Here is an 18458-nt window from a genome sequence, read left to right as displayed (position 1 = left end):
ATGCAAGCCCTCCAAATTCCTAGATAAGGTGGTAATCCAACATAAAATATGCTTGAATTCACTAACTTACTTGCCGTATTCGATATGGCGCATATTTTCGGTTGTTATGGAGGTGAGGTTTGAATACAATGATTTTATGTTTTGTAGCATTGAATAGAAGTCTTAGAATTGAAATTGGAGAAAAATTCAATCCCAAGTTTCAACTAAATTTTATCAATTTCAATTTCAAGGTGCTTCCAAACACAACATGATCAACATTTAAATTTTTGAGGCATGAAAACTCAAAAAGACTAAAAACTCGGCTTCAAAATTAAACCACTCTAAGTAAAATTCTGCATAATCGAATAATAGTATTTCAGTATCATCAAGACCAACTAGAATATGAAGATTCAAAACAAGAAAATTACTCGATTAAGTTAAAAGAAGAGGGGAAAACAAAAGAGACTTAAGAGTCACCTCAAGAATAATGGATGGGTGTCGGAGATTCTACTCATTCGAGAATAAATGAGTAGAATAAAAAAAAAATTCCTCTCTCTCTCTCTTCCATTCCATCTACTTAGTCACGCGATTTGGAACAATATTTCCGGCAAAATAAAGGGATTCCCTACCAATGACACCAGTGTGGTGCCTGCCAAGAAAGTTTCGACGGTCAAGTCAGTGGCTAGTGATAATTACAATATTCAATGAATCGCAACAAATTCGACTTACGTGGTTTATTGGCCGACCTCCTATTTGAAGGTAGAAAAGATGACTCTCATCTCTTCTAAATAGGGTGATCATCTCTATCGTCAACAACTTGATGCGGATGTCACAATCTCCGTATCCTAAAAGCTAGGAATAAAGACCCAATTTTCAGAAGCAACAAATCGGTTGCTTTTGTCACTGTAGCGCCAATTTGCTTCGGCCCTGTAGCAATATTAAATGGAAGCAATTTGGCCCCATATAAAAGGCTACTTGGAAGCATTTTGGCCACAATCAGAAGCAATTTCTCTTTGACAAATGTCAACTACTCACAAGGTATACACACTCCTCATTAAGATGCCCTAACCACAATTAAAATTAATTTATTTTTTTCATACAATCCAAAAATCTCATATAGTTATATTGCATATGGAAGTTCAGAATTGACATTTTGAATAAGTGTCGATTTGGTACTCTCAAATATAACATTAGTAACATTGATTGTGTAGCGCAAAAACATTTTAGTAGGATTCAAGCCCAACACACCTGGAAGCAATATATATTAATAAAACTCTAGTGTATATATAATGCAATGATGTTTATGATATTTTCTGAGTTTCTTCCTGCACATTTTATAATTTTTAGTTTCTAAATTTAAAAAATCAATCAACAATTCTATTTGTCTCACGTGGATGATCAGTGTCTTTGTTTTATTTTAGGATGGCGATGTATCTCTGTAATGAATATATATGGATTTAATACCTTTGTTGTTGTTTGCAGGCTCAAGTTCAATATTTGGAAGAAATTATTAGGTAGTCAGTCAGGAACCTCATAATCCTGGCCAAAAAAAAAAAGATTATGCAACCAAATATTCTTAAAAGTTGAATTTTTTTTTTTTTAGGCTTGACATGATTTTTTGTCATAGCACCAATAATATCTTTACAAAACTGGCACTAATCTATTTATTTTTTTTTTTTAAATTATACTACAATCATTAACAATTCGTACAAAGAAACGGAATCAAAAGAACCACAAAGGCACAAATCCAAGGCATCAATTTGTTTAAAATTTCGTAAATATTATGTTTAAAAAATATTAAGAATAATTAATATTATTGAGGTCTAAACATAAAAACCTTTACTTGGTGTACTGATAAAATGTTTAAATTCGTAAACTAGAGTTCAAATTCTGAGAGCTGTTACATCTTGTACAACATATTTTATTTTTTGTTTTGATTGTTTATTTATTTTAAAATGATGCTATACTGATTAACAACTCATACAAAGAGATTATAAAAACAGAGAAAAAAAATATATTAAAGAACAACCCACCGGTACATGATTAGAAAATATTAGGAATAATTTTATGTGGAGTTATTAACAGGTGAGTGACCTAGCGGTATCAAATCCCTACTTTTCAAAAGGAGATCAAAGATCGAAGCGTAATTTTCAAATTTTACATAACAAGTTCTTTTCTTCCTAATTAAATGATTGAAGCATGTGTCTTTAATGAGTCAATTGATTTAGCACGTAGTTTTAGACTTTGAATTATATAATTCAGGACACGGAGAAGGATGGAAATATGTGCATATATATATATACACACACACATCATAGCAAGCTGTAGGTTGTAGTATTAAATTTTATATACGTAGTATATATATATCATAGCAAGCTGTAGGTTGTAATATTAAATTTTTGTGGGCTCCTTTCAACAAACAACCACATGCACTTTCTCTCTCACTTCCCTTCTCTTGACCAAGTCAACAGCACACTGCTTATTACACCCTTTCTTTGAGGTCTTGTTTTCATCGTCTTATATATATATGTGTGTGTGTGTGTGTGTGTGTTTTGTAGCTAGAGGAAGAGACTGAACAACACCAAGTGAGAGTTCATTGCAATGGTCGATCTACATAAAGGTGATTCTAAGTCAAAATGCATGCACTTAAAGTTTCTACCAAAAACAGCTTCAGCTATCAGCTTCCAAAACCCTCCAAATTTAAATCCATTTATGGATCAGAAGAGATCACTAAGAAGCTATGTCGGCAGAGGATACTCTGGTCATTTGATATCCATAATTCCTACAGAAGCTCGATGGAAACCGGCCGAGAACTCAACCTTCCAAGCTCAAGAACCCACTTCACCTAAAGTTTCTTGCATGGGTCAAATCCACGACAAGCACAAGCACAAGAACAAGATTAAAGAAAGCAATCAGATTGTCTCGGCGTCTAAATATTTCAGTAAGAAAACATCCATAAATTGGAATATTTTTAGTACTGCCGCCAAACAATTTGCTGGTAGAAAATCTGGTGTTTCTGCCGCCAAATTTTTGGACAGGGCACCTACTTTGAGTCAGATGAAGCGGTTCGCGAGTGGTCGTGATGGGTTAACTGGTCCTGATTGGACGGCTCAGATTGCTCCGGTGGAGTTGGATTGCCTGAGTTATTACACCGATGATGAAGATAGATCAGGAGAGACCAAAGAAGAAGAAATTACCGTTCCTTTCTTAGCACCTATATGGATATGTGAAGGCGGAGGATTAGCTTCTGAATCAAGAAAAGAAGTTAATCTATGGAAGAGAAGAACCATGGCTCAACCAAGACCTCTTGAATTGAATAATCTGCTTCTACCAAACTGATCATACATAGCTAGTTATTAATTGAACTTCATTCCTTAATTTATTTATTTTTTGTAGTTTTAGATGTGCGTTTTTGATGTTTCAGAAATGACAAGGTTGTACAAATACATGTACGCATATATATACATGTATACATATATTTCTCGGTCACTATACATATACTGATCGATTATATTCTTCTTAATTTTTTGAAGTGAAGTGTTTGATTCCTTTAGACAGATACATTATTACTTTGCCTTCATGTATGTGTATAATTTATGAATATTATTTTAGTCATAGATTAAGTTGTAAAAACTTTGTCATGATTGGAGAATCATAAAGATAAAACAAAGCTTTTCCGGTTCTTCTACATTCTTTAATAACCTTTATTTATACTTAGCAGTCATGAGTGAAGAGATGAACTTTTTACTTCGAGACTAACACATATGGCATTCATGTATGGATCTGTGATAAAAGGACGTATATGTGTCAGATGTACTTGTAAATTGAATCCGAGAACATTGTATGACTGTTATGATGTCATGGTAAATTTTTACATCAACAATCAATGATGCGTAATAATTATGAGTTATATATAGGTATGAATGGAATTGATATAAATATCATATAAGGAATAATGATAAGTAGTCGAAAAGTCGGATACATACAACTTATTTATGTGAGTGGGATGACATCATCATGACATCATTAAATATGATGATATCATCGTGATGTCATCCCTACTCACGTAAATCTAGTCAAATATGTTCGACGATTCCTTATCATTACTCTTATATAGGTGGACATATATATTTTCAGGATGTAATCCACACTTATTGAAACATTAAAGTAGCCTAACTACCATTCTCACGGTCTCACCATGCTCTTCCTTCTCTCTCCCTCCCTTCTCTCCTGCTCATCCATCTCCCTGATCTCCCTCCATGCTTAACACCTTCTGTTTTGCATGGATGATCCAAGCTCATTCTCAGCAGCTTTCTTTTCTTCTCTTCCTTTAACAAACCTCCCACAAATCACTTTTGAGCCCTCTACTTCCTTCCCACCATCCTCCCTACCCTTCCCTTTCCTTCTAATCTTTTCCTCCATCCTTCATCCCCTACGAATTTCCATTAGCCTTCTTCATCCCATCCTCCTCCATCCAGCTAGTCCTTGTTGGCTTTGCTTTGATGCTACTTTGTTGGAAATAAGTGGTGTACACAAATCAATATTTTGAAAGAGAAGTGAAGTAGGGGTAATATTTTGGAAAACTTTATTCCACTTATACTATTCCGTTTTATCCACTTATGCCTTGTTTGGTACGCAAGAATGAAATAGAATGGGAATGGAATTCAAGTAGGAATGAAATGAGAATAAGAAATGAATGAAATCATCATTCTCATTCCATTATTTGGCTTCAAACAAGAAATGATGTTCTAATGGAATGATCATTACCATAAAAATGTTCGGTTAAACCAATTTAAATCTTAGAATAGAATAAATTTTCTCCAAAATACCCCTATAAGTGATTCACATTACTTTTCAAAAAATCAACTCACAAAGGAAAGCAAAAAATAAGTTTTGAAAAATTACAAAATATAATTATTTGAATCAGAAAAAATCTTAGCTCAAATTTTTTATTGAAACATTATTAAAAAAACTATTAAATTTCACCAAATGCCTATTGCAATATATATATATATATATATATATATATATATATATATATAAACCAAACAGAAATTGAAGATCAAGTACAGAAAACTATGAACCAATTGAAAGATCAAAGTATAGAGTACAATGAACCAAATGCCTATCAACCAAATAGAAATTAAAAACAATTCAGAAAACTATCAACGAAATGCCTATTGAATATATATATATATATATATATATATATATATATATATATCAACCAAACAGAAATCGGAAAAAGTACACATCAATCTAAAGTTTTCCTACATTGTCGTTGCCGTCTAAACTCGGCAGGCTGATTTCTTTAGAACAATTCGTAAGCAAAAATGGAGGACCTTCAGTCGGTAGTTTTGGATCGGTTTATAAAGGGTTATCTTAGAGATGGTATTGCCATAGCAGTTAAGGTCCTTGACACACAGAGAAATGGATCTTGGAAGAGCTTTTTCGCAGAGTGCACGGCTCTGAGTGATGTGAGACACAGGAATCTTGTTCGAATTATCACATATTGCTCGAGCATAGAGTTTAGGAACATAGATTTTCTGGCTGTCGTTTATGAGTTCATGAGCAATGAGAGCATGGAGGATTGGATTGTATGAAAGAGAAAGCACAGAAACGTGGCCATTGATGTTGCTTGTGTCATGAACTATTTGCACCATGAGTGTGAAGCCCCAGTTGTGCACTGTGATCTGAAGCCTAGCAGTGTTCTTTTAGATGAAGACATGAAGTGGGAGATTTTGGATTGACCAGATTGGTAAATCGAGAGAACTAGAGATCAATCTTCCATCAGCTCCACACATGTCCTCAGAGTTTCTATAGGCTACAAACCTCCAGATTGGTACATATTTCTATTCCTCATGTCCTAATACCAATTTAACTAAAACAAAAAATATTTTGGTCTAAAGATTAAGCCTGTATATGATCTACCCCTCCTAGCACTCTTGATTAATGGGGACTACGCTAAGCAATACCCATTTTAATTATTATGTACAGATTAAACAGAGCTAGCCGATAATTTATTAATTTACATACTTCTTTATTGAACTATAAATAAATTGCAATGCAGAGTATGGTCATGGAGAGAAACCATATATACCCACTGCAGGAGGAGATGTGTACAGCTACGGAATTATGGTGCTAGAGCTTTTTTCTGATGCAAAGTGTTCTCCTGATGGGCATGTAAACATGAGGGATGCTCTTTGCAAATTGAAAATCACAAGAGACACTCTTCTCAAACGCAATCTTACTGACGAAATCAAGTAATGGTTTTTTTTTTTTTTTTAAATCACAATAAATAACATGACTAGGTTCCTATTTCAAACACTGTGCCTGTACTCTGTATGTGTAAATATATAGAGGCAAAGTTATGTGTGGACTATGGACTGTTGCTTAATGTAGTACTGTTATGTTTTTGCATGATTACTTAGTCGAGTTATTTTACACACCCCACATCCGATGGATTTGATCTTAACACTTAGACCTTGGCCAAATAGAGAAAAATAAAAAATATATTAATTACTTGAAAAAAGGAAAATATTTTTCAAGAAATATATTTTATGTCAAAACAAACAAAACCTTAATATTAAATCACAGAAGTGTTGAAGGTTTCTGTGACAAAATAGAAATGCAAGCCCTCCAAATTCCTAGATATGCTTGAATTCACAAATTTGTTTGGTCATTTATGAGGCATGAAAACTCATAAAAGTCCAAAAATTCAGCTTCAAAATTAACTAATATAATGTTATGTTTGGGAGTACCGAATCCATGGCTTAAATTTGGAATTAGAGGCGATTTAGTTAAAATTTTGAACTAAATTTTTCTAATACCAAATTTAAGGCGCCAATTCTGTACTCCCAAACGCTACATAAGTAAAATTCTACGTAATCTAATAATAATGGAATTCACAAATTATTATTGTATTCCAGTATCATCAGGACCAACTGGAACATGAAGATTCAAGACAAGAAAATTACTGATTAAGTTAACAGAAGAGGGGAAAACAAGAGATATTAGGGTCACCTGGCGAATAAGGGCATGCGTGTTGCAGATTCTTCTGAATTGACGTTCAGCAACCCATCTCTGTCTTCTTCTTTTCTCTCTCTTCCATCCCCTCTACTCATTCGCCATTCCCAGTCCATGTAGAATAATAGTTTGCTTTTCTGGAGACAGCATTGGAGCTATCAAAATAAATTGTGTCAGTGAAAAAAATATTAGGTGTTGTGATATTATGATTAATTTTATAATAATATTTTTTAGTATAATGTTATCATATTTTATAATAGTAACTCTATAAAAAGATAATTAAATTTTTTTATAAAAAATAAAAAATGATAAAATTATCTAATAAATGCGAAAAGGCACCTAGTTGACTTTAAATATCATTCAAAATCTTATTACAGATTTCTAAATTTTCTTTCCCTCTCTTTTTCTTATTTGCATAGTTTTAGAGTGCAAGTTTGAGAGATTATTATACCAAGTTAGTTCGTCCATTTCTTTGATTTAAAGTGCTGTTACTGAAGAAAGAAATATCGTTGTATCCTGGAAATAGACGCCACAGAGTCTGTTAACACTATAACGAAGCAAATCTAAGCAAATCTGTCTTAAAAAATAGAATCAAATTCTAACATCGTCCTACTAACAAGTTTTTTATATATATAATTTATCATACGATTATTCTCATTTATAATTATATTTTAAAATTTTGTGTAATATTTAAATAGCAATATTTCAATATTACATATATATATATATATATATATATATATATATATATATATATATATAGTTTTTTTTTCTCTCATATATTTAGTTATCAACAAATAGATATTTCCCATTCGCTAAAACTTTCACTTTACATTTTTGGCAAATTCAATTTTAAGAAGAAAATAAACTTTTTTTTGTCATTGTTTTCTGATGTAGTGAAATCTATATTATTATTCACAAATTCAAAAAAAAAAAATTATACCTAAATTTTCAAATTTTTTCTCACACCCTTAATTAAATTATTTTCAACTGTAAATTCCGGAACTAATCCAATTGTAGAAAGGTAACTAATTGGATGTGAAAGAACCACACAAACGATACCATATATTTTAATCCAGAAAAAACTGTGAAATCTTTGTTGCAGTAGATAAAACTCTAGAAAATAGAGGAGATTCAGATGAGTTTTGAGTTATCTAATATACCAAGATTTTAAAATACTTTCTCAATCTAAAAAAAATTGTGAAATCTTCCAAACCCTAAATTTTAGCGAATAAAGATTAATGATAGGAATGAGAAATCGAAAGAGGGAAGCTTATTTTGGAAATTTTAGTGACAACAAGTAAAGTGAAAGTTTTAGAAATCACCATAATTATTAGGGTAAATAGCAATAAACACCCCTATACTACTCTCTCTATAACAAGAAACCCCCCTGAACTAATTAGTACCCCCTAAACTATTTAAAAAATACAATTTAAGGACAAAATTCAAATTCATGGGCACCGGAGTTCGTCGGAAATATTAGATTACAAAATTGCCCTTATTATTTTAGGGCCAAACACCACCTTACGGTCCACATTTTATTTTAGTGCCAAATACCAACCAGACCACTACCCAATTAACTAGAAATCTATCCAAGAAACCACAGCTCCTTCAGCCATTGAGTTCATCCATATTGATGATAAGAAAAACCAAAATTAAAACATATTTATTATCTTATTTTTCAACTTACCACATCTTAATCATATTTTATCTCACCATTATTGGACCCTTTTGCAATATTGCAATATTTGCAATATTTTATCTCATATTTTATCTCACATGTGATCAAGAGAGAGATGCGTTGATAAATTTATTTGTCTGCTTAATTGGAATCGGAATCTTCGGTATCTATCTATTATCTTTGTAAATATATATATAAATATAGTGCTTATCTTCATTTTATTAAAAGGAACAAATGTATGTGTTTGGATGAAATTAGAAAAACAGAGTTCTTGGCACACTAACATTTGAAGTCATTTTTTCTGGCAACGGCTGTTAGCCCAAATCAATCACCAAAAATGGTTGGGTGTTATTTATTCCGTCTGATCTTAATATCTTAGAGGACTTGGACTGAAAATGAAAGGTGCAGGATACAAGGACACTCCTGCACTTGCCTTTTTGCATTGGCTGAACATCTATTATCTGCCAAATTGTCACCAATGTTTTTTACAAAGGTTACTATATTGTTAATCACCAACATCCCCATCTTCATCCTTATCAATAACATTCATGCAAGCCTAACCACATACGTATACCGACCCACCACCACCCACCATCCGACGACCACCACCACCCACCGATAACCAGCTGCAAACCCATCTCCTATGGTGATCCATACACAGACAACCACAGCAGGCGGTGGCGTCGCCACCACCCCCATCACCGCCGACCACCAACCAGCACTGTATGGATTATTTACCTTGGTCCCTAAGAACCCAAAACCAAATCAAATACAAATGTAATTGAAATTCATGTATTTTGCATACTGTATGTAATCTCTTCTAGATATATTCATAGCTTACCTGGGTTTCGGGATTACTTACTCTATCTAAAAATCAGTAGCAGAAACAGAGATTCAAATACTTATTTGGCTTTGATATTTTGATGTTTGGCTTATGAGGTACTATTTGGAAATTAAGTTGATTAAATATAAGGAAAGTGAGTAGAGAGAGAGAGAGAGAGAGAGTGGTGAGTTTCGTCTGTGATTGTTGAAAAGTTGCAGAGCATAGAAAGAGATTGCAATTTGCAGAGCATGGAGAGAGAGTGGAGTTGGGGGTTGATGGTTCGATTTGGGCCAATTAGAAAGGGTAGGTTTGTCATTTTCAATTTATAGCATAGGTCAGGTGACTACTTTACGGTAAAAAACTAACGGAATAGTGTCATCTGGTTGTTTTTGGAAAAATTTGGATAGTATAGGGAGTTTTCTGTTAAAAAAATAGTTTGGGGGGGTTTTTTGGGAGAGAGAGTAAAGTATAAGGGGGTTTATTGCACTTTACCCTAATTATTATTTGAAAATTTTAGTTGAAAAGATATAATATTTATTAGTTAATTAATTAAATTTGATAAATTAATAATAGAATGGTATGTTGGTGACGTGGCTCTGTAACAACGAATGATTAAATATTTGAAGGTGCTCTGACACAAATTTCCTTGAGGGGAATCCCGCTCTTTATTGATGGCATATATGGTAATATTTTGAGTTGTCAATTACCGTTAAATAGCAAACTCTATAACTGCTTATTCTATAGATTATTAAAGTACCTTTTTATTTGTCCTGACCTCCTCGTAGGGTTGTGTTTTGCTAGATTTGCAATGTTTTGTTTAGTTAAAGGCACCATTTTTTAGGCTTTCATTAAGATTGGAATCAAAATACTCTCTCTTTTTTTTCTTCAAAAAAATTGAGTTTTGAAAAATTGAATCAGTAAAAAAAATAAATTATTTAACATTATTTTCTTCTACCACTTCTCTTTTTACATGCATCTTATCATTTTATATTTTCTATATATTTTTCTCATATCAATTTTCTATCTCAATTTAACTAGGTTGTATTTTTGAATTTATTTGCTAAAGAGTAATATTATAAAAAGAAATTATATTATAATTGATTTATAAATTGTTCAAATTTTTATTACACTATACTCCTCCAAATAAAAAAATAAATAAATAAATAAATTGGCTTTGCCCCTGCTTGTAAACTACCTCTCTTCTTTGGTGTGTTTGAAAAGCACATCATCGACCAATAGGCAAAATTATAAATACTAAAATATGAATAATCTTAACTTTTTCACAATTTTTTTTTATTTTTAACACAACTTTTTCACAATTGAGATAATGAGAGATATTGACTAATAAATAATTACCAATTGACCATTGACCATCGCAAGAACAACTCGATAACAATTTGAAATATATATTAATATTCAAAGTACTTACTCAAATCATTTTTCAATATTTTTTTACAATGTACTTGTCCTTCTTTTATTTATTTTTTTCATATTCGTACTCTTTTGTTTTTTTAACAATTTCATTTTCATAATCTTGGGGAAAAAATAAAAAAGAAAAGAAAGAACGATTTGCACCAAAAGAGAGAGGAAAAAAAAAAGGGGAGACCCAATTACTGTTAAAATAATAATCCAGTATTTGAGTTACTCCACTCCTCACGCACTATTTCACTTCACAACCTCATGAAATCCCAGCTACCCTTATTTTCAAATTTCTCTCCGTGCCATGCTTATGTCTGTGTGTATAATGTATAGATATCTGTATATACACACACGCATGCACAGAGATATATACATATACACACACAGACATTGCATAATCTAATTTTTGTAAACCATGGCCGAATCTACCGGCGATTTGACCTGCATCGAGAAGCTATATGTGTAGGGAGAACTGCTCAACGAGGCCGAAGACAAGTCACAGGTTGGCTCCCAATAAATTGTCCATATTTTTGCGAATTCTTAGGGTTTTACAATTAAGTTATCCAGATGTTGTTCAATTTGGTTGTATTAGGTTTTTTTGGGATTATTTTATTTTATTTTTTCTCAACAGAACATGAAGGACCATGAATCATCTCTCTTGACAAGAAAACTCACACTCATTAGGAGAGGGACAGAGTAAATAAAGGATGGATGGTTAATTGGGTATTATTCATCACTTAATGAATTTTCTTTTTTGACCTTTTTCTCATGGGTCCCAATAAGTTAAATCTGCAACTATATTTCTTTTGTGTATGTCATATTTATTAATTTCCAACATAACCTCAACCACTCATTCATGTGATCAAGAAGGCATTTCACACCACATTGTGAGGGAGAGATATCCGTTTATACATGTTGAATTCTATCTCTTTCTCCATGTGTGTTTTCACTAATTTGAAATTGGTTATTTTAAACTCGTTTGAATTTGAGTTTTCAAACCTAAGAGATTTTCTTGATATGGGCTTCTATAAGATGTTCATAGAAATTTTGTTACCTCATCAACTATTGTTCGTAGATAATAGTCCGAGGTAGAACTTGTGTTTACTCAGTGAAGAGGTTGAAACTGTCGTCAAGAAAATTTCTTATTAAATAGCCCATCTCCAAGCCCACATGCATGAATTCATATGCATTGAACATGCCGATGGTAGGTGAGCAGTGATGTGTTTCCAATAAGTGCCCAGCTACGAGTCTATCCGTTCCGTCCACTCTTTCATATGAAAATTAAGAACCCAAAAGAGAGATGGATTTCCCTCACCTTCTGGTGGTTCAGCTTGCCATTTTATCTGTTCTGATTATCTCCTTTAACAGCATATTTTTAGCTGCAGAGTCATCCACTCTAAGCATTGCCACAGACAAGGAGGCCTTGATCTCATTCAAGTCTTTGACAACACACTCAGTCAGAGAGTGGTGGGGCTTGATCTGTCTGGCCTTGGGCTGAAAGGTTCCTTAAGCCCTCACATTGGCAATCTCTCCTTCCTATAATCTCTTCAACTCCATGACAACCAATTCACTGGAACACTACCTGATCAACTTGGCAATCTTTTTCTCCTGAGGATCCTAAACATTAGCTCCAACACAATTGAAGGTACAATACCTTCAAACATAAGCCGGTGCACAAAGCTCAGGATCATTGACTTGATGCAAAATGAGTTTTCAGGAAGAATTCCTGAAGAGCTCAACCACCTCCAAGAGCTCCAAGTTTTGAACTTGGCACGAAACCATTTATCAGGTACGATTCCATCATCCATAGCCAACCTTTCATCACTCATCAATTTAAATTTAGGCACCAATACTCTAGGTGGCATGATACCTAGTGACTTGGCTCGCCTTCGAAATCTGAAGCAACTTGATCTCACCATCAACAATCTCACTGGCACAGTTCCTCCCTCCATATACAACATGTCTTCACTGCTTTATTTGGCCTTAGCTTCTAACAATTTGTGGGGTAAACTTCCCTACGATGTTGGTGTCACACTCCCAAATCTTTTAGACTTCAATTTTTGCATCAATAAGTTCACTGGTACCATTCCAGGGTCACTGCACAACCTCACCAAGATTCAAATCATTCGTATGGCAGACAACTTTTTGCATGGAACGGTGCCACCAGGATTGGGAAATCTCCCAGACCTGCAAATGTATAACATTGGTTTCAATAAAATTGTTAGCTCAGGCGATGATGGTCTGAATTTTCTTACTTATTTGACAAGCAGTACCCTTCTGAACTTCCTCGCCATTGATGGCAATCTTCTAGAGGGTGTAATCCCAGAGTCCATAGACAATCTTTCAAAGGTTCTTTCAAAATTATGCATGGGAGGAAATTGTATTCACGGAAGCATACCAGCCTCAATTAGTCATTTGAGTTGCTTAGCTTTCCTAAATTTGAGCTACAACCAGATTTCTGGTGAAATTCCTTCAGAAATAGGCCAGTTGAAGGAACTGAAGGTGTTGAGTTTTGCTGGAAATCGGATCTCAGGCAAAATCCCAAATTCCATAGGAAATCTTGGAGAATTGACTGAGATTGATTCATCAGGAAACTACTTAGAGGGAAGCATACCCATTAGTGTTGAGAACTTTCAGAATTTGCTTTCAATTGACTTATCCAATAATAAGCTCAATGGAAGCATACCCAAACAAATTTTCAATCTTCCTAGGTTAAGCACCAATTTGAATACTTCCAAAAACTTTTTGACTGGACCTTTGCCTAAAGAAGTTGGAAACCTTGAAAGTGTTGCCACAATTGACTTGTCATACAATCGTTTATCAGGCAACATCCCCAACTCAATTGTTCATGGCAAATAATATGTTTTCTGGTCATATTCCAAGTACTTAGGGGTAGCGAGAGGTTTGGAAACTCTCGACCTCTCTTCAAATGAACTTTCTGGCTCAATTCCTCTTGAGCTACAAAATTTAGGAGCCCTACAGCTATTGAATCTCTCTTTCAATGATCTGGATGGAAAAGTTCCTGGTGGTGGGGTTTTCACAAATCTTTCTAGAGTCCATGTGGAGGGTAACACAAAGCTCTGCTTGCATTTGGCATGTGAGAGTAGTAGTGGTCGTACAAAACGATTGATCTTGGTTCTCATCATAACCACGGTCACGGCAATAGCAGTGTCGTGCTTTGCAGTTGGCTTTCTGTTTTACAAAAGGGAAAAAAGAGCCAAGATCATTGAAACCTCAGAATCCTTCGAAGGGCAACACCAAATGGTCACTTATGATGAACTTCGTGTGGCAACTGGAAATTTCAATCAAGAAAATCTGGTTGGACAAGGGAGTTTTGGATCGGTTTGTAAAGGGAAACTTCGAGAAGGTATTGCCATTGCAGTTAAGGTCCTTGACACCGAGAGGAATGGATCTTGGAAGAGCTTTTTCGCAGAGTGCACAGCTTTGAGGAATGTGAGACACAGGAATCTTGTTAAACTTATCACATCTTGCTCGAGCATAGACTTCAGGAACATAGAATTTATGGCTCTCGTTTATGAGTTCATGAGCAATGGGAGCTTGAAGGATTGGATTGTAGGAAAGAGAAAGCACACAAATGGAGAGGGATTGAGTGTAGTAGATAGACTGAGTGTGGCCATTGATGTTGCTAGTGTCATGAACTATTTGCACCATGAGTGTGAAGCCCCAGTAGTGCACTGCGATTTGAAGCCTAGTAATGTTCTTTTAGATAAAGACATGACTGCCAAAGGGGGAGATTTTGGATTGGCCGGGTTGTTGATCGTGAGAACTGATGATCAATCTTCCACCAGTTCTACTCTTGCTCTCAGAGGTTCCATTGGCTACGTACCTCCAGGTTGGTAGTTTTCTTCCTCATATGTTAATACCAATTAATGAAAACAAAAATATTTTGATCTAAAGGTTAAGCCTGTATATGATTCCCCTCCTAGCACCTTCAATTAATGGGGACTACGCTGGGCAATGACCATTTTAGTTATTTTGTACAGATTAAAGAGAGCTAGCCGATAATTTATTAATTTACATGCTTCTGTGTTGAACCATAATTGAATTGTGATGCAGAGTACGGCCTTGGAGGGAAACCATCCACTGCCGGAGACGTGTACAGCTACGGAATACTGCTGCTAGAGCTTTTTACCGGGAAGAGTCCAACCCATGAGACTTGTGTGGGAGAGTTGAGCCTAAGGAAATGGGTGCAAATGGCTTTCCCCACCAGTGTGGAGCAAGTAGTAGACCCCGAGCTGCTTCTAAACAAGGACAGGCGTTGCCAGGATGATGAATCATCAAGTCCAGAACCAAATCGTGATTGCTTGGTCATGGCCATTGGGGTTGGACTCTCTTGCACTGCTGATGCTCCTGAATCTCGTATAAACATGAGGGATGCTCTTCGCAAATTGTAAAGCACCAGTGATGCCTTTTTAAAATGCAATCTTACTAAGGAAATCAAGTATTGATTTTTTTTTTTTTGTCTAACATAAGTGAGGTTGCTGTTTCAAGCAGGCAATGTGTCTGTATTTATTTACATGTGTGTGTGTGTGTGTGTAGTGGCAAAGTTATGTAAAGACTGTTGCTTAATGTTGCAACTGTTGTATATTTGCTTGCATATATGATTACTTGTATATATAAGCATAATATGTGACCTAAAGTGCAGAATGATTATTTGATGAAATACCTTTCCGTGGAAGACGTTCATTAGTAAATAAAATTATATGTTTGTCATATGCACGACATTATTATTCATCTGACTTGTTCACCCATATTAGCATTTGAATAATGCTTGCATTTATAATTATTATATCAAAATTTATTGGATTTTCTACTCCATTGCTAACAGTATATGAAATAGGAGTAAAAATATTTCTAAAATTATGGATTATTCAATTCCGAAGGTAATTTATTCTTGTGATGTTTGTTATTTATTTTGTAACCTTGAAATATGGGGATATATATTGAATGTAATTATATGTGTCATTATTTTTGAAAATTATTGTAATGGTGGAAATGCACTTATTTGGCATGAATTAGAGATTTTTAGCATGGTAATTAAGGACAATACTTAGGTCCTCACTAGTGAGGATGTACAACATACTCACAGCTGATGTGGACCAATAATAAATGAATACGTCCTATTTTAATTACCAAATCATAGGTGGTAATCAAATCACTATTTCTGATTTGGTAAGTGAATATCTACTCACCATTTTTGATTTGATAATTAAAGATCACATGTCTATTTATTATTGGTCCACATCAGCGATGAGTATGTTGTAGATCTTCACTAGTGACCTAAGTATTGTCCGTTAATTATATAATATGCCACTTTAAGTTAGAAAATTATATAAGTGAGCAGGGTGTTCAAAAAATCCGGTAAACTGAAAAATCAGACTGAACCGGACTGAACTAGGCAGTTTGGCCTAGTTGTACAACGGTTTGGTCCGGTCCCTGCTGGACCGGCCCGGTCCTGACCAAATCGTTATGTAACTTATATTATATATATATATATATATATATATATATATTCTTTTCAACTTCATATCAATTAGTGAACTAAGTTTATATACTTTTAGTCATGACAAGAAATAATTATGATAGCTGGGCACTTAAAAAATTAGCTATTCCATACTTGATCTCCTTGTTTTTTGAAATTTTGAGTTAATTTTTTCTTTCTTTTCCCAATATCTCATAAATGATAATTAAGGAATGCTGTATTTTTTTCCTTGTGGTCATCATGTCATTGTCTATTTGTTTCTTCCACAGGTGCTTTATATTATTAACAATGCATATGTGATTGTCATCTGGTCACTGTCGGTTCCCTGATGTATTATATACAGGGAAAAATAAGAGATTTTATTTTTTTAAAAATAAAATAAAAAGGAAATCAACTTAAACCAACAAACCGAACCGAACTAAACCGGTTTTTCGCGGTTTGGTTTGGTTCCGTGGGCATTATTGTTCGGTCTGATTTCAAAAATAGTGGAACCGTTATAAATGGTTTGGTCCCAAAAAACTCCCATTCCAATCCAAACCAGACCGTGTGCACCCTAATAAGTGAGTTAACCACTATATTGTTCTAGCCTTTAAGATAGATCAACAATCTTGATTCAAGTCATCGGCTATTGATACAAGCCGGAAGATGCATGCATACACTACAAAGATAGAGAAAAAAATAAAAAATAATAAAAAAGGACAAAGTGTCTTTCTTCTAGGAGCCCAATCCTAGATTTCTCAAGATAATTATAAGACCAAGAGTCTTAATTTTCTAGGAACATAGTCCAAAAAGTGTCGAGAATGATGGATTTAAGCTCCAAATGAGTCACCTTCGGAAGTAACTTGTCATGTGTGATTGGAGATTCCATGAATTCGGTTCAATAGGTAGAAACAATCCGTAATGCGTAACTTATTTATAGCACTTTATGTAATACCCCTAATTTTAAAATAATAGTCTCGGTATTTATTTATTTGTTTTAATTGTATTTTTAATTGTTTAATTAATTATTTGACTAATTGCTTATGTGTTTAATGGAATTAAGTGTTACTTGATTAATTAGTTATTTGTTCAAGTATTATTTGTATTATTTGTTTATTAGATTATGTGTTTAAATGATGTGTTTGATTAATTGTAATTAATAATAGAATAAATGTTTAAATGCTTTATTTTATTTTATTTTATGGTTAGTAGTAATATGCCAACCAATTAGGTCCCATTGACTACTTGGATAGGAGGTTTAATGGGTATAGATAATTACCCATGAATAGTTGTATATATATATATATATAGATATATATGTATATAAATATAAATATAAAAGGAAAATAATTTATTAATTAATATTATGGTAACTTTAGTATTAATAAATAATTTGATGTATATAATTTATATATTTATATAATAAGGATATACATAGATTTTATATGTATCATGTTTTAAGGTACCTTTCAATATTATGGTAATATATATATATTATTTATTTAATAAGGATATACACGTAACATATTTTAAATTACATTTTTAATTACCCATGGATAGTTGTATAGGTATATATATAGATATATATGTATATACATATATATATAAAAGGAAAGTAATTTATTAATTAATATTATGGTAACTTTAGTATTAATAAATAATGTGATGTATATATTTTATATATTTATATAGAAAGGATATACATAGATTTTATATGTATCATGTTTTAAGTTACCTTTTAATATTATGGTAACTTTAGCATCAATAAATAATCTGATGTGTATATTTTATTTATTTAATAAGGATATACATAGATTATATACATAACATATTTTAAGTTACCTTTTTAATATTTTAATTTTATTATTTTCTTTATTAAGTTGACTTAGATTGGGAAAAGGGGTAGAGTTATTATTTAGCCTATAAATATAAACTATAGGTTGAGAGAGAGTTAGAGAGAGAAAGAGGAAAAGGAAGGAAGGATAAGAAAAACCTTTAGAGAAGAAGATCAAGGAAGAAGAAGTTTAACTTTCAATCCGAAAGTTTAA

General features: G+C 33.3%; 2 protein-coding genes and 1 pseudogene across 2 annotated transcripts; all 3 read left to right on the top strand.

Moving 5' to 3' along the window:
- The first annotated feature begins 2500 nt into the window (after nt 1–2500).
- On the top strand, nt 2501–3540 carry LOC132278554 (uncharacterized protein At1g76070-like). The gene has a single exon (XM_059780368.1). The coding sequence runs from the start codon at nt 2581–2583 to the stop codon at nt 3316–3318; it is 738 nt and encodes a 245-aa protein (XP_059636351.1). The 5' UTR covers nt 2501–2580; the 3' UTR covers nt 3319–3540.
- A 1772-nt stretch (nt 3541–5312) lies between these two features.
- LOC132277618 (serine/threonine-protein kinase CDG1-like) lies at nt 5313–6246 on the top strand. The gene is made up of 3 exons (XM_059779458.1): nt 5313–5576; nt 5734–5737; nt 6050–6246. The coding sequence occupies exons 1-3, from the start codon at nt 5313–5315 to the stop codon at nt 6244–6246; spliced, it is 465 nt and encodes a 154-aa protein (XP_059635441.1).
- A 4787-nt stretch (nt 6247–11033) lies between these two features.
- Nucleotides 11034–15627, top strand: LOC132278651 (probable LRR receptor-like serine/threonine-protein kinase At3g47570; annotated as a pseudogene).
- Nucleotides 15628–18458: the final 2831 nt, after the last annotated feature.

The sequence above is a fragment of the Cornus florida genome, unplaced genomic scaffold (genome assembly GCF_030987335.1).
Source record: "Cornus florida cultivar Cherokee Brave unplaced genomic scaffold, ASM3098733v1 CherokeeBrave_3.0.0_Hap2_Chr10, whole genome shotgun sequence".
Lineage (NCBI taxonomy): Eukaryota > Viridiplantae > Streptophyta > Magnoliopsida > Cornales > Cornaceae > Cornus > Cornus florida.
This window is presented reverse-complemented; position numbering and strand designations above follow the sequence as displayed.

Excerpts from the sequence above, each read along its gene's own strand:
- LOC132278554 (XM_059780368.1), top strand. The coding sequence starts at position 2,581 with ATGGTCGATCTACATAAAGGTGATTCTAAGTCAAAATGCATGCACTTA.
- LOC132277618 (XM_059779458.1), top strand. The coding sequence starts at position 5,313 with ATGGAGGACCTTCAGTCGGTAGTTTTGGATCGGTTTATAAAGGGTTAT.